This window comes from Pseudophryne corroboree, chromosome 2 (genome assembly GCF_028390025.1).
Source record: "Pseudophryne corroboree isolate aPseCor3 chromosome 2, aPseCor3.hap2, whole genome shotgun sequence".
Classification (NCBI taxonomy): Eukaryota; Metazoa; Chordata; class Amphibia; order Anura; family Myobatrachidae; genus Pseudophryne; species Pseudophryne corroboree.
In genome coordinates this window covers 148,976,740-148,994,825 of record NC_086445.1, presented here as the reverse complement: position 1 = coordinate 148,994,825, position 18,086 = coordinate 148,976,740, and the positions used below count along the sequence as shown (strand labels likewise).

The 18,086-nt window shown below is 41.5% G+C and overlaps 2 protein-coding genes across 10 annotated transcripts in view; one reads left to right on the top strand and one right to left on the bottom strand.

Moving 5' to 3' along the window:
• NBEA (neurobeachin) overlaps nt 1-18,086 on the bottom strand; it is a 1,049,301-nt gene that overhangs the window by 233,613 nt on the left and 797,602 nt on the right. For all 9 annotated transcript variants that reach the window (XM_063951811.1, XM_063951806.1, XM_063951798.1 and 6 more), the window contains one exon: nt 15,960-16,096. In XM_063951811.1, the coding sequence (XP_063807881.1) occupies nt 15,960-16,096 (137 nt within the window). The remainder of the gene's footprint in view (nt 1-15,959; nt 16,097-18,086) is intronic.
• MAB21L1 (mab-21 like 1) lies at nt 12,127-14,673 on the top strand. The gene has a single exon (XM_063951821.1). It carries the CDS (start codon nt 12,554-12,556, stop codon nt 13,631-13,633), a length of 1,080 nt encoding a protein of 359 aa, XP_063807891.1. The 5' UTR covers nt 12,127-12,553; the 3' UTR covers nt 13,634-14,673.

Here is an 18,086-nt window from a genome sequence, read left to right as displayed (position 1 = left end):
ACTGGAGCTCCCCAGTGCAGGATAGAATATACTGGACAGCACCTGAAGTGTTAAAAAGAAAACCTCACCATAGTACCTCAGGAGGATAATGGGCACCTACAAATCTGAAATATGATATATATAATAAATCTGTGGGTGGGAACCTCAGTTTGGATCCAGCAATAGACGCTAATAGGTGCTTCAATTTTTTTGCGCCCCAGAACAAATACAATTATTTTGGGGTTCCGGAATAAACCCACACGGACATATTCATTACCAGTATAGCATCTTATGAACTGCATATGCCATATAAAGGGAAGGCATACCAGATTACAAACACATGTAGAAAGCAGCATCAACGCATACGGTGGCCCTGTAAATTAAAGTATGACATTTAGTGATGAGGGCGATTGAGAACGCCTCCAATCATAATAAAACACAATAATGAGGACACTGTGTGGTAGATTTACTGTCACTTTTTCAAAACCGCGAATGATCGGTGACTATTACCAATGCATTTAAAGCGGCAACAGCAATAAATGCTAAACCAGCCTGTTTTTATTTCTGTTGCCACTTTACATCCATCGGTCAAAGCCACTGATAATCATTGGCTTTGAAAAGCAAATTTGGCCCTGTGAGTTAAAATACCAAACCAACATTCTAACACCCTGTAGATCAGAGGTTCCCAACCACGGTCCCCAAGGCACATTAACAGTCCAGGTTTTATGATTAGCCATACTTGAGCACAGGTGACTTAGTACCTCAGTTAGTTTGATTTACCCATCTGTGCTCAAGCATGGATATCACTAATACCTGGACTGTCAGTGTGCCCTGAAGACAGAGGTTGGGAAACACTGCCGCAGAACACGGGAAAAATATAAATCCGCAATCTAGCTAGTTAATGATAAATAAAAACCCAGTTTGGTGACAGTATTCAACATACACACACAAATCCCTGGGATTCTGATCTGCAACTACAGGGATTGCCTATAAAACCAGAGAGGTGAAAGACAATGCAATTATAAAAGAAAAAAATAAATGTATTGGCCTGAGGCAGCAGCACTAAACAAGACCAGCATTTACCGAACACAAAAGAAAAATCACAAATAAAGGGAGCAAATGGAAAATGCCTAAATGTATAGATTATTATTAACAATGATATAGAGCGGCCTTTCTGCTATTGTTCCCCAGACGAGGGAAGAGCAGCAAGAGTATAATAAGAGGGCTTTGGAGAGGAGATAAGGCAGAGTGTCAGCCTCACACTCTCCAGTCACTCACTCATTATGTGCTGAAGCACTCTTGTGAAGTGCCGCTTATACTTGACCTATCATATCTCTTCTTCTGTAAACACCTAATCCCTTCTTGTTAGGTGGTGTCAGCACAGCCTCTCATTCAGCCGTGCAGCCCTTTTTGTGCTCAGAAGCCTCAGAAACGCTGCCAAAACACTGTCACTAAAATACAGCAATTTGAATTTCAACCAGGTAAATAGATCTGATGAGGTTATATACAAAAGGATAGTGGAGCCTATTCCCAAACACACTAGTGGGAATCTAACAAGCGTAGAGATTTATCTCTCCAACTACAGTAGCCTGTAAGGACCACTGTATTATTCTGTACAAATATATCTTCCCAAATACTATACCAGAGGTTCTCAAACTCGGTCCTCGGGGGCCCACACAGTGCATGTTTTGCAGGTCTCCTCACAGAATCACAATTGAAATAATGAGCTCCACATGTGGACCTTTAAAAATGTGTCAGTGAGTAATTAATACACCTGTGCACCTACTGGGTTACCTGCAAAACATGCACTGTGTGGGGTCCTGAGGACCGAGTTTGAGAACCTCTGTACTATAGCAATCTATCTGAAATATTCCATAGACAGGTAATAAGCTACATTAGCTCGCCAACACAACCAGATCTACCACAGAGGTTATATGTGAAGTGATGTTAACCATCAACATTACATATACAAATATCAGTCTTCTATCTAGATGAACATGGAAATAAATGCTGACATGCTGACACACTTAGGTCTATAGCTGAGCTAGTTTGTCATGGATGATGAGACTAAACTACAAGTTCTCTCAAGGTCAGAATCTTGTAATATAGAAAATGATTTCCGTACATTTGTCTTGTGACCTACACCTTTATAGTAATACTGGCACGCTAACATTTTTGAAGCTTGTGGTTTATATATGTGAATGTGACTGAAAGGACAATAGGCATCTTGTTATTCCTGCGGTACCGGAGAACGGCAGTATGTGGGGCCAAAGAAATACAATATAATCATTTAATGCAAAGCACTGATGAGAGATGTGTTACCACCATCGTTATACAGGTGCTTGTACATGGCATCCAATCTTTAGGTCAACAGTAAAAATGTTGACAGTCAATAGGTCGACATGACAATAGTCGATACAGCATATGGTCAACATGAGTTTTATTTATATATGTCTACACGTCTCATGGCAGTTCCATAAGAATGAGTTCAGTGTACTCCAAGGACTCTGCAAGCACAGGATCTCAATCCAACTGAGCACCTATGGGCTGTGCGGAATACAGGGATTCGGAGCATGAATGTCCATCTGACAGATCTGCAGCAACTGTGTGATGTCATCATGTCAGCGTGCACCAGATGCTCTAGGCCAGGGCTGGCCAAACCGGTCCTCGAGATCTACAAACAGTTCATGTTTTTCAGGCCTCTTGGAGATCTGTAGAATTGTCAGTTGGGAATGAATGCAGCACATCTTAATTTAGTAATGACTACACCTGTGCACCAGCAAGGTGGTCTGGAAAATGTGAACTGTTGGTAGAGCTCAAGGACTGGTTTGGACAGCTCTGCTCTAGGCTGTTTCCAGCACCTTGAGGAATTCATGCCATGATAAATACAGGTGGATTTGGGGACAAAAACGGATTTCTAACCAACACTAGAAAGTGTGCTGCGTAATAAAGTGTGTACGTGTGTGTGTGTGCGTGTGTGCGTGTGCGTGTGTATACCACAAGGGTGGTTCAATAAGTAAGGTAGCAAAACTGCTCACAAGTATAATGTTCTCTGGCCAGAGCAGGAAGACCACTGCATCCCCTCACGGCCATTAGATTGCGCCTAATATCAGTCATACTGTCCCACCATCAGATGTAAGATGGTGGGGCTGGGGGAAACATGGTCACACATTGAGGTGTATAGTGTGATCAGATATCTGCATCTAAAGGCACATCAGCAGCTGATATTCATCGCTAACTTGTTGTGGTGTACAGTGGATAATGTCATGTCATGGAAACACGTTTGGGTTTGGTGCACTGCCTTTGGTAATGGCAGGACAGACATTCAAGATGAGCAGTGATCCGGCCGGCCAAGCATGTCCACCACAAGCTGTGCACCAAACCCAACCTTGTTTCCGAGACATGACGTCATCTATGTACACCTCGACAAGTTGGCGATGACTTTCAGCTGCTGATGTGTCTTTATTCACATAAATCTGATCACACTACGCACCTCACTGTGTGACCATGTTTCCCCCAGCCCCGCCATCTTACATCTGATGGTGGGGCAGTATGACTGATATGAGGCTCAGTCTAATGGCCGTGAGGGGAAGCAGTGGCCTCCCTGTTCTGGTGTGGTGGGAATTAGAATGCAACAGAGAACACTACACACGTGATATATATATATATGTATATATATATATATGGTTTTCATTTCATAGTTTGGACACAATGCGATGTGGAATGCTGCTGGTCAGCCCCGTCTTGTGTATAAGGAATGCAGTTACAGCATTTACTACTTCTTAAACTTGATATTTGCTTTCCAAGATATAGTAATGTATAAACTATTTCCTCCCCTCTGATCAGCACAAAATGAGCAGGGCAGCGTTTCTATCAGTTCCTGTCTATGCATTATTACTCTGCCCATTTTGTTAAATATTTAGACCAGCAACATTAGAAAGTTGCTGGTCTAAACTCAAACACTGTGTACTAACATGGACAGTAGGAAAATAATCTCAAGAACATTATGCTGGAGCGAATGATATGCCTGATAAGGGCTGATGACACATGAAACAAACAATTACGGACTCAGTGTCGGACTGGGACATGAAGGGCCCACCAGGGAATGCAAAGGTAGGGGTCCAAGCTTAAGGGGTGTAACCAACCTCCAGGGAGGTTGTAGCCAGCTACTACAGAGTCTATAAACAGGGCCCCTGTATATAGGAGAGGACAGAGGTGTGTCAGGATCATCCACATTTCATTGGCAGGAGGACTGATCTTGGTGTAGGTTCCATAGAAACAAGCCAAGCACCTAAGTTCATCCTTAATCCTACTCCACCAAGTTATTGACCCTAGAGGTGGAACTGGGGCTCTCAGACAGTGAGGCCCGCTGGGAACTTCCCCTGCACACCTATGGGACAGTCCGACCCTGTATTAACCTATATATTTATACTTGCTGCCAATTAGTATTAACTTTCATCTGTTAGCGCCACTATTGGCATTAATGAGAAATGAAGTATTGGGACGGTGTATGAGGCAGTCCTGGTAAAATGGCTAGAGTAATACTGTAATGCCCTCATCCCGCTCCCTGCTCTTTGAATTTCACATGCACCTGCCAATCGCTAGCAGTGAATGGATTTGAACTCACAATTGCCATATTGGTTTGGATGGCAAATCAGAACACTCAAACCGGGACTGTCCTGCCTAAATCACGACAGTAGGGAGGTCTGGTAATAGCACTTTAGCGTAATTGCAAGCAGATGCAATTAATGGATTTTATGGCCATGTTGTAAAATGCTTCATTCATTAAGTTTGATTCCCACCATAACAATATCTGCCTGGAGTTTGTATGTTCTACTCATGTTTGCGTGTGCTTCTTCCCACAACCCAGAAATATACTGGCAGGTTACTAGGACCCTGACAACAAAGTTGACCCGTGTCAGTGTGTGTGTGTGTGTGTGTGTGTGTGTGTGTGTGTGTGTGTGTGTGTGTGTGTGAGTGTGTGTGAGTGTTTTTGTGTGTGTGTGTGTGTGTGTGTGTGTGTGTGTGTGTACATGTGGTAGGGAATATATAGAGAGTAAGCTCCACTGGGGCAGCGAATGACGTGAATGACCCAATGTTCTCTGTAAAGCGATGCGGAATATATGTGCGCTATATAAATAACTGTTAGTAAATAAATCTGAGAGTGTATGTGCTCCTGACATAAGCCTGGCACATATGCCATAGCTGCAGAGCCGGATGCATCTTGCAATGCACACGTCTCCGCATACAATATTTTAACGTGCAACTTTTTAGATCTTAAGATTTGGCTGCATATGCATCCGACTCGGCGCAGCCCCTTAGTGTGCAAATAATGGAACTCTCCACTGTAGTCATGGGGGCCGAGAATGGCTGCAGTCATAAATAAAACGGGAAGTGGAGAAAGACTGGATTTGGAAGCCCAATGTCATTCATGGAAAGCGAGAATTCCATTGAGAAGCTGAATGTGCAGTAAATATATGCACAGAACTATTTCCATGCATTTGTGTGCACTGAATAGTAAGAGCTTTAGCAAGTATAAAACTAGATACATCAGACAATGATTAAACACATCCCATTTATCACCTTGGGTACTGCGGTTGACCGAATCCTAAAACAGGAGTTTAGAACTGTCAATTGTGTATGAATACTAATTTAGGAGATTGAGGGGTTAATAAACTGAAGGTAGAAGCAGTTATACTTCAAACTAGAATAAGTCTCTCTCCTCAGTGTGATGAGCAAGAGGAACACATGTAGGTAGTGATCACACACAGTGAGCCCTAGGGGTTATAATACTGTCTAAAGTGGCGGAAAACAAAACTGGAAAATGGAATGCACATATCAATAACTCTCCTCCAGCCTTCTTTAGCTACTACATTTGGTTTGAAATCATTTCAGCAGACCGTGTTACAATAAGTGACCTTTAAGGAATCATTTACAAAAAATAATACGTTACAGAAGCCGGGAAGGGGGGAATAAAACTCTGCAATTTCACAAAGGTAGAATCTATTACATTTCCCCCCATGTGTACCCCAAACACCAACTCCAAAACCATAGAGTCACTAACTGGTTTATTTACTAAATGGCGGCTTTTCAAAGTCGTTGACTAGCTGCGTTTTTGCAAGACAAGGTGTGCTTTGCACTTGATAGTATTATGGTTTAAAACTCTGCTGGTATAAACGCAGGTAACTGATGCCTTTGAAAAGCCGCTGTTTAGTAAATAAATCCCCAAAACCCATTGCAAGCCAGAAAATTGGAGTAATTAGAATAAGCTCTAGTAGAGTAAATGTAATTTTCACGTTTATTTTCTTTAAGTATACTGTATTTATTGTTGTAAAAGTTAATTAATTCTTACACTTAAATGATAAACAAGAACATAACTGTTAAAATGCCTGGAAACATGCAATTGTGAAAATCTAAAAAAGAAACGGTGACTTGTCTGCTTTATTGTTGTATCGACTGATAAATTAAAAAGAAAAAACAAACAAACAGATTCTAAGGTTAAAGCATTTCATGTCTGGTGGAAAAGTTTCCCTAAAAAAAGCTTAATACACACAATAGGGAACAGGCAAGGCATGTGCCAACTAATGAGTGTCAAGTGGACATTCCACAGACCGACAAAGAACGGCCCATACAAGGAACAGATTAAATCACTCTGAACAAGGAGAGTTCCAGGCTTCATTAGTTATTATTACCCACCAAATATGCTGAACAGAATGTACACATGTCAGCTGGGAGTGACAGACAATAGAGTGGACAACTTATAAACTCCTTTTTGCACAGACAGAGTCCATAAAACAACCGCCTGGCACATTTGAATTCATGCGGCGACACCTCCTAATGCATAAACCACCAGATGACACAGATGGAGCAAAACCAACATGAGAAGGGGGTCTTTTGTGTCCACCCTGGACTTGATTTGATAGCCATTCAAGCAACTAAATGCAGATTGCTCTTCAGAAAAAAGGAAGAAGAAAAAAATCATGCGTCTTTTATTGAACAATCAAAATTAACCCTTTCACTACATTTGGGATTTAAAGTTGACATTTTCCTTTGTTATTGCTTTCCTGATGGGGAAATAATTATATTGTTTTATGCCTAAATTAATAAATAAAGAAGCTTGCAATTCATGTTGTTTATTTATCTTCATCTTTCTAAAACAAAACAATGTTTTTTTGTTTATGTTTTGTACTTTGCTAACTTAAAAGCAGTTTGGAGGAAACCGCTTGGATCATTTTTGTGTGACACAAGAGTTTACAAGGTTAAATTACTATCTGAAGGAAGGTAATCTGGAAGCCTTTGAGAGCAGCCTGCAAGCACTACAATCTGCATCTAGAGGGGCATTTGTCATCATTAGCCGAGGCCTGACAGCTGGCACCCACTGTGTCCCAGCTTCTAAAAAGTAGCGAGGAAACTGCTTCTGCATTTAAGTTGCTATTGTCGCCCATGTGTTGCACTAACAGCGCTTCTTGTAAAATGTAGCGTGAATGTGGATTTCCTAAAAAGCTGACACTTTTTACTAAGGTTCCATTCATCAGCAGAGTAATAATAACTATCTCATAGCAGGAAACCGGTACACACTGAACACATTACAATAACTATTACATGCAGATTGCTCTATATACAACACGATTCTGTTGATAAAATAGCGAGCGCTGCCAAACAATGACTCGTCTCGCTTGGAAACTAAAACTACACTTAATCTCGTCAATAAAATGATTTAATATAACGTTTCAGAAAGATATACATGTAATGATGTGAATAAGCCCCTTCCTTGTACAAACTACAAATGCCCACTTGAGATTTATGTAAACTAGATGCCATTCAAATAAAACAATTTTTAGTGTTAATGTGAAACTTATGTAAATGGAGAACACTCATTTATCAGAAAGACTGACAAGCCTTCCATATTGCAAGTGAGAAAGGAAAATGCCTCAAGTAGAGGAGCAATTAATTTGTTTTAGATTTTGTATTGCACTGTCTTGAGGCACAACAAAATTAGTCATCCGGCTACTAGACAAAAAATAAAATAAAAATAATTACTTTTTTTTTGTTAATTTAAACACATATGGCTTTTGCCTGCTAATCTGAGCAGTACAAGGATTGCAATTGCCCGTGGCGAAATTGTGGTCTGCCAGGTGCATATTGGGGAAAATTGTGTTACTGTAGTGTGGTGATCTACACAGCATGTATACTACACTTGCATAAGTACACCTTTGTGGCAGTCACTTTGGAAAATAAAAATATTCTTAAACAAATTTTAAACAGACTTTGAAGACTTTATCATGACATAACTAAAATGCATTCACAAAATATAGGAAATTAATTCAGATGTAGCTATAGTGAAAACTCTGTTGTCTGTGGACTTGTATGAAAAAACTGCACTAAATATTAATATAGCATTCTGAATATGGTGGTTCTTGGCACATCCTCAATAGAACATACACTGTAGACTGCAAAATATATACTATTTAGTTCTGCAACTGTTACATTTGGTAACCTGATACCCTACAACAGTGCTTCAGTGAAGACAAATGTGACTAGTAAAATATCATGTTTGCAATGTTTATCTTTTTCTCTCAATATTTTTTTTTAAATGATACAAAATATGTCTGACACTTTGCACCATTTAATTAAAATCAGAATTTGAAAAAACAAACAACATTAAAGTTAATCTACAATATTATTCATATTAATACACAGTTTGTCTTATGTAGCTGCAGAACCAGTCACAGATCTTCTTCATGTAAAATGCTCTTTTCTTATACTATTCAGATCTACAGAATTGTCCTCTGCTGCCCTAATAATTATTTCCTTTAGTAATATGACAAAACCACATCAGCACAGTCCGTCAGTAAGAGCCGCATTCATGGTATTAATATGAGTGCCACATTGTTATGTGTATTTAAGACAAATTATGAATCAAGTTTTTTTTTTACAATGTTTCTGGATTTGTAGAATATATAGCAGTGTTGTTTACCAGCATTTGCCTTTCAAATGCGAAGACATTTTTGTATGATACTTTTAGTCTGAGCTGCCTATTATCATTTTATTTCATTCTCCAGTGTTATGTGATCTACAGTGAAAGTGTCCTTTATACAAATACAATATGCAAAAATGGCCTGGGAGCCATTCCTTCCCATTTGTTTTCTATTTCATAAAATGACTTCACATGACATTTGCGGAGCTATAATGGAGGAGTTGCTAGGCAACCAAACCAAATTGGCTCCAGGCGGTTCAATTGCAGATTTTGCAGGCAACTTTTCACTAGGGCAAATGCTTAAAAAGTACAGTGGTATATGATTTTATTGCATTATATTAATAATCATCTATATTTATCTTTTCTTTTTCTATCTAGATACACACATACAAAAAATATACTGTAAATTATAAATATAGATTAACATTTTTTTTAAATTAAAGATGTGGACAACTAAGCAATTAACATAAATGTACACACTAAATTACAGAAATGAGATTTAATAGGATATAATGTAATAGGGGGATATAATTTGTAATTACCTAAAAATGTGTATAATATCTATATCTATCTATCTATCTATCTATCTATATATATATTTATAAAAAATAGAATATTTATTATTTTGATTAAACAATATATTTCCACATTATAATGCTGTGTACAATTACTAGAACAAAGCTTTAATTTGTTTAATGTTTCTCGTTAATCAGATATTTCTCAAGTGAATATACTAATAAGATAATTTAACTTGATGATGGTTTTCTGCCACCCGGATACTTATTTCAGTGTCATGTTAGTGTACCCTGTACTTATCCTATATTGTCTTCAACTGTAAGTCACTATTTTCCTATTTTGATTATTTGTTTATGTACTCTGTAATTGGGTGGTGAGGATCCCTTGTGGCGCCATATAAAATAATAATAATATTAATAATATTAATAATAATAATAATAATAATAATAATAATAATAATATTATTCAGCATAAAGCTGACAAACTGCTCAAAGAATGGGATCCTTTTTTCCTAAATAGTCCCATGTGAGTCTACACATTGCAGGTCTCTATGTAACCATGTAAAATATACTAACTACAGAGATGATTTAAAACGGAATTTTGCGTTTTATTTTCTTTATTAGGAAATAGATGTTATTAAAAATGTATGCAGAAAATATACTGAGAATTGTGTAGTTTCAGTGAAACATGCCCAATATAGAAATATAGCCTAAATGATGTTTGACAGCCCTGTATAATTTCAAAAATAAAATAAAAAATTATGTTTCATAAAAAATGACATTCTAAATTAAATATTTTGCGAGATTCGTTTTTTCTTCTTTTTACTCAGATGCAAGGAGGGGAGTATCTGGACGCTGAGTCCTGCAGCTGATGGCAGGAGGACACGGGGTTTGGGTGTTCTACTTGGGAACATCAGTATGACATGCACTCGGCTGGGGTGAGTCACTGCTGGATGCTAGGAAACGGGTGTGCTGCGGTGGGTGGCAGAGGAGCCCCTGTGGCCCCCAGTCACCTTTACAGCAGTCTATGCATCATGACCGGTTTAATATCTGTAAATACCCAGAATATCTCCATAGCCCGGTTACAGCCAATAGTAACTAGAGGGAAGACGGACACGTTCGGTCGGGGCCGCGCAGTGTAGTCGGAGGAGACGCGCGCAGTGAGGTCGGGGGGACGCGCGGCGCGCCGCTTTCTACAGCTGTGACCTAATTCTGTATACACAATGCCACTCACTGTAACCCGGCCCAATCCAATGGCCGGACACACTACCAGAGAATATTATCTATATATATCTCATGATGACCGGATCCCATTTATCTATATAGATCTCTCTATATATACATACACACACACACACACACACACACACACACACACACACACACACACACACACACACACTCTCTCTCTCTCTCTCTCTCTCTCTCTCTCTACAGCATAGCCATAAGAGTGACTGGAGAAATGACACATGCACTGCACTCTGCTGCAATATGATGCAGGTAACTAATCTATAGAAACTGTAAAAGGTAACACAGAATTCCGAATAGAAAACAACTGACCAGGCAAAATCACAGTCACATAAAATTGGAGCTACACGTAAAAAATAAACCCGACTTTGAGACACAGACCTGTGTGATGTCACATGTACGTGTCTATAAGCACAATGAACCCCCTCTCTCTCTAGATTGCAGAAAATATTTTATGAAAAAACTGGAGACAAAGAGGAAGAGCTACAGTGTGTGTCCATGTCCTGTGCATCAGGAGGCAGCAGGAGGAATGGTCCCAGCAGCAGGTGTAATGTCAGGGAAGTCTGCCTCCGATGTGACAGCCCGGGCCTCCCCCAGCCACTGGTGACACGGCTTGTGCAGCATGAATGGGAGCGATCCGACAACACGACCCTGCGAAGCCTCCAGCCCCCTGTACACACACACACACACACACACACACACACACACACACACACACACACACACACACACACACACACACACACACACAGTCCCAATTAGGGGTTCCTGTAAGTACCTGATCCGCAGCGCACACAGGCTGCCTGTCACTCCCAGCTGTCTGTCACACAGGAGAGAGCCACATCCGAGCCGGAGACTGACTGACTAGCTGCACTCGCGTTGCATTACCTTGTCCCTTTAAACTGCGTTTAATTGACACATCAAGCCCCTTTTAGAACAATGCAGACAACCCAATCCGGATCTAGCTACCTGACTGATCTGACAACATCCATAGATATATATGTACAATCACTGTGCGCCGACTTACTTATCAGATCAGGGTGGTGTCTGATGAGAGATTACACATGATAGATAGATAGATAGATAGATAGATAGATAGATAGATAGATAGATAGATAGATAGATAGATAGATAGATAGATAGATAGATAGATAGATAGATAGAGTTATGCAATACATATGTGATGTTATTATTAGAGACAGGCTCTGATCCTCTGGATGACACACGAGTATGGTGATGCCAGGTCCATGTGCCCGGGGCTGCAGGGGTCATGCCCTGGGGTGAGCGCTATGCCAGCTCTCACCCTGCACACATCACCCCGGGATTTGGGGAGGGGGTTGACAGGGGGGCTCGCAGCTGAAGGAGGAGACTCTCCTAGTGGCGATTGGCCGCTTGCCTGGCCCTCCCTCTATAATTCCCACACGGGAGAATGAGCGGGGCTCTTGTACACACCAGCAGCAGCCTCCATTCACCTAGTGCAGGGTAACCCACCGCCAGCTCAGGGCCACATATATATACACAGGGACTACTGTACACTTTACACCGTGTATATGTAGGGACTGCTGCCCCCCTGCCCTGAGTTACCTGCAGCTGGAGGAGGAGGGGGACAGCCGGGACCTTGTCACCTACACTCTTCCCATGCAGCTGCCGCCTCCATCCCACCCTCAGCACCAGCCGCCCCGGGTACAGGAGCACTAGGCTGCCCCGCGCCCGGCTCCATTCTCCCCGGGGCTCTCCTCCCTTCCGCTCAGCGTTGGCTCCATCCCCAGCAGCCGCCTTGGATCCGTCGGCGTACTGCGAGACTCCGGTGTACAATCCGGATCTCTGCCCCAACATGATCGCGGCCCAGGCCAAGCTGGTGTACCACCTGAACAAGTACTACAACGAGAAGTGCCAGGCCAGGAAGGCGGCCATCGCCAAGACCATCCGGGAGGTGTGCAAGGTGGTGTCCGACGTGCTGAAGGAGGTGGAGGTGCAGGAGCCGCGCTTCATCAGCTCGCTCAACGAGATGGACAACCGCTACGAGGGCCTGGAGGTCATCTCGCCCACCGAGTTCGAGGTGGTGCTCTACCTCAACCAGATGGGGGTCTTCAACTTCGTGGACGACGGCTCGCTGCCCGGCTGCGCGGTGCTGAAGCTGAGCGACGGCCGCAAGCGGAGCATGTCCCTCTGGGTGGAGTTCATCACCGCCTCAGGTTACCTGTCCGCACGCAAGATCCGCTCCCGCTTCCAGACGCTGGTGGCCCAGGCCGTGGACAAGTGCAGCTACCGGGACGTGGTGAAGATGGTGGCGGACAGCAGCGAGGTGAAGCTGCGGATCCGGGACCGCTATGTGGTGCAGATCACCCCGGCCTTCAAGTGCACCGGCATCTGGCCCCGCAGCGCTGCCCACTGGCCCCTGCCCCACATCCCCTGGCCCGGACCCAACCGGGTGGCCGAGGTGAAGGCGGAGGGCTTCAACCTGCTCTCCAAGGAGTGCCATACCCTGGCCGGCAAGCAGAGCTCGGCCGAGAGCGACGCCTGGGTGCTGCAGTTCGCCGAGGCCGAGAACCGGCTGCAGCTGGGCGGCTGCAGGAAGAAGTGCCTGTCCGTGCTGAAGACGTTGCGGGACCGGCACCTGGAGCTCCCGGGGCAGCCGCTCAACAACTACCACATGAAGACTCTGGTCTCGTACGAGTGCGAGAAGCACCCCCGGGAGTCGGACTGGGACGAGGCCTGCCTGGGGGACCGGCTGAACGGCATCCTGCTGCAGCTCATCTCCTGCCTGCAGTGCCGCCGGTGCCCGCACTACTTCCTACCCACCCTGGACCTCTTCCAGGGCAAGCCCCACTCCGCCCTGGAGAACGCCGCCAAGCAGACCTGGAGGCTGGCCCGGGAGATCCTCACCAACCCTAAGAGCCTGGAGAAGCTCTGAGCCCCCCACCGTGGTCACTGGACAGTACCAGCTCAGCCACCCCCAGACTCTCCTGGTGCCACCATGCCAGGGCGCTGTCACCACAGCCCAGGGGCACAACCTGGAATACTCACCTGGGGAGAGACCCTTCCGCTGCCAACATGCACTACTAGTACTGGGTGGTATAGTCCCCGGGCAGGGAAAGGGTTACTTACCCATGCCACCATGCCATGCTATACATCCTATGTGACTCCAACCTGTAATATACAGTGGTCTGCGATCGACTTCACACGGATACAATATTTATATTCCACCGATTTCATTTTTCTACCACCAGTATAATAAATGAAGGTGACGATCAGCATTTGCTGAGCAATTTACTACGAAAACATTTTCGATCCGAGCTATTTCACGGAGATTATTTGAATACACATCAACGGTTGGAAACTCCTAATATTTCAGTGACATTAAAAATAATAGAAACGTTTTCATTTTTATTTTATTTTTTAAAATCGACGGCTTAAACAACGTTGTTTAATGTTGGATTATAATGTCAGTATTCTGGTTAAAACCTTTGGATTTGCCACATGAACAAACTAACTGTAAATGTACTTTTTTTTATTTTATATATACATATATCAGCATATTGTGACTGGCAGTGTCTATAAATTGTGGATGTTCTTGTTTTGTGATCTGGTGAAGTCTGATTTCCGTTTTGGATACGACAGGACATATACCTGCTACGGAGATACCGTATAAGAAAGGTCGCATTTCTCACGGTACTTTTTTTATTTTTGTTTTGTTTTTGTTTTTTATTTGAAAGTTTCAGAACTTTGAAGTTTACATTTTTTTTGTTTCATAAATGCTTGTTCTATTCCTAACATTCCATAAATATACTTGAAATGTTATTTAAATATATTCAAATGAAATTTGAATTTTGCTTATTAAGATGGCGCTTGGATATTCGAATGATATATAAATATATATATTTGAAAATGCACTTGAAATACACTGGATAATTACATCTGTGATTTTAGATTTTAAACTGTTGCGGATTCTAATTTAATTACAAGCTAATAAATGACCTGAAATAATATCGATTTGTGGTTTTTATTCTCGTTTATTTAGACAATGATAAAAGGCCGATTTTTGTTTCCACAAAAGTGTAAATAAACACAGTCATTGTGCAGCGTGTTATAATGTACTACAATATACTACAACGAGGCGATGTGTTAGATACATTGTAAAGTAATCTACACAACAATTTGGTTACTAAAGACTCTCAGGGACTGTCAGTTCTTGAAGTGGTAATTAATAGCTTAAACACTTTTACAACCCACTAGAAATAAATCTGCTTTTCAAAGATTTAACATGTTAAGGGTGGATTAGAGAGGACTGTCTGGCACTGCAGCAACGCACTAAAGCTTGCTTTATGGGTTTTCTTTTCACTAAAATGGGTACAAATTCTACAAGTATACAGATATGAAACCGTCCTTCATCATTTCATTGCGATCTCGTAAAAAAATAAATATTTGATCACAATCAGCCTACATGTCAAAACTCGATAAATAAATACTAGATCTTGATAAAAGATTTGTACATTTAAACCTGTCTAATCTTAAAGCTCAAATTCATCAATTTTAAACAATTACTATATATATTACACATACTGTATATTAAAGCGCTGCAAATACACACCAATGACACTCATAATTAAGAAATAACTTAATGTTAAGTAAAAAATAAATAAAAAAATCCCTAATTTAAAATCATTGGGGTTACATTTAATTAATTTAGTATCCTATAAAATAATGACGATTTGTAAAACTATAAAAGGCTTATTTTTTATATACATTATTGACATCAGCATATAAACAGATATATTTAACAATAGCATATTAGCTTCTGGAATAGGTAATTAAATAAAAAAAACTAAACATATTTATCAAAAACATGAGAATGAGTACAAAACGTGCATCTTAATACCGATTACGGTTTTATATAATAGTAATAATAATAATAATAATAATAATAATAATAATAATAATAATAATAATAATAAATATAGGACATCTTTAACCCGAAATATGCTAAGCTGAATGTAATAGTACTAATTTCAAAATATTAGCATTTCTATAAATGACCTTTTTTAACAACACAAATTTATATACTGACAAATTAATGTTAATGCTGTATGCGTAGAGTTGAATCTATTTATATTTAGATCCGTGGAACATATTTTGAGAAATCCACGTTGACATACATTCTTTCCCTATATTAATAGGAACTATAACATAACAATAATGACAGGCTCCCACAGGCCACTTGCCGTTACACGGGTACTCACTTTGGGGTCGATCTTCTTGAAGCTCGGGTCTTCCTCATCCACCTCAAAGTAGATTTCAGTGGTGGTAATGGAGAGGGTGCCCTTTGCCACCACGATGGGCGCAATGAGCTGGGCAGGGGTGCTCAGGACAACAGGGCCTGCAACACAGAGAGAACCATGAAGTCTCATACACCCCATGATATACAGCACGGCCAGGGAGTTCTTTGGGATTAGGGTCCTGCACTGTACGTATATCAATTATATTATAAATCTAGTCATTATCCATTATAGTCACCACCCATTAGCCATTATAGTTATCACCCATTTCTCAAATAGTACACTTTGTCTTTGACAAATAAAATATATTTAAAATAAATTTATTAATTGAAAAATATAAAAAAAAAATTGGAAATTGAATGTATGAATTCATTTTGGGCTTTGCGGTTTTTCACAATAAATTGTTACACACAATGTATTGTGACACATTAAATTGTGTCAAGTAGTATACACTAACTACAGTAGGTGTATACACAACAATTGTGTATACACCTAGTTTGTGTATATTAGGTGACACAATTTAATAGTAATCAGACGCAGCATGTATAGGTCTGAGTAGGATGTATATAACGTGCTGTATATATGGAAGGATTTATACAAGGCGTGTTCGGAGCTATAAGCGACTATTATTTGTAGCTAGGCTGGTGAAGGTATGTAACATGAACTGGTCTATTCTGTATGTACTATGTACCTAAATGTGGTTACCAGCCCCTCCATGACTGTGGGCAGCGTGTTTAGCCTGACAACCCGCTGCAGATCTCCAGTGTCTTATTCAGGAATAATCCATAAGGGAATAAAGCAAACGCGGGGAGATCTGTATATCTTCAATTCAGGAACAGACATCATACTAAGGATTCGTGTGACGTTATATAGAACATGGATGCATCAGTATACAAGGGATGCGTACTTTGGGATGGATACAAATAGTCGTACACATATACTGGTGTAGATATGTATTTATAAATACATACTTGAAATAGCGGTGTCGGATACTTTACACCTCATCAGTGTATGGAAAAAAGTTACATTGTTACACCACACAGAGAGCAGCAGTGACACTGTCACACACTGTACTAAGCGTCCTGTATATAAGGAGTGTGCCCGGGGAGCAGCAGTAACACTGTACTAAGCGTCCTGTATATAAGGAGTGTGCCCGGGGAGCAGCAGTAACACTGTACTAAGCATCCTGTATATAAGGAGTGTGCCCGGGTAGCAGCAGTAACACTGTACTAACCATCCTGTATATAAGGTGTGTGACTGTGTGCCCGGGTAGCAGCAGTAACACGAGCACTGTACTCAGCATCCTGTATAAGGAGTGTGCCCGGGGAGCAGCAGTAACACTGTAGTAACCATCCTGTATATAAGGAGTGCGCCCTGTGAGCAGCAGTAACTGTACTAAGCATACTGCATATAAGGAGTGTGCCAGGGCAGCCGCAGTAACACTGTACTAAGCATCCTGTATATAAGGAGTGCGCCCTGTGAGCAGCAGTAACTGTACTAAGCATACTGCATATAAGGAGTGTGCCAGGGCAGCCGCAGTAACACTGTACTAAGCATCCTGTATATAAGGAGTGTGCCAGGGCAGCAGCAGTAAACATGTAGTAAGCATCCTGTATATAAGGAGTGTGCCCGGGGAGCAGCAGTAACTGTACTAAGCATACTGTATATAAGGAGTGTGCCAGGGCAGCCGCAGTAACACTGTACTAAGCATCCTGTATATAAGGAGTGCGCCAGGGCAGCAGCAGTAAAAATGTAGTAAGCATCCTGTATATAAGGAGTGTGCCCGGGGAGCAGCAGTAACTGTACTAAGCATACTGTATATAAGGAGTGTGCCCGGGGAGCAGCAGTAACTGTACTAAGCATACTGTATATAAGGAGTGTGCCCGGGGAGCAGCAGTAACACGAGCACTGTACTAAGTATCCTGTATAAGGAGTGTGCCCGGGGAGCAGCAGTAACACTGTACTAAGCAACCTGTATATAAGGAGTGTGCCAGGGCAGCAGCAGTAACACTGTACTAAGCATTCTGTATATAAGGAGTGCGCCAGGGCAGCAGCAGTAAAAATGTAGTAAGCATTCTGTATATAAGGAGT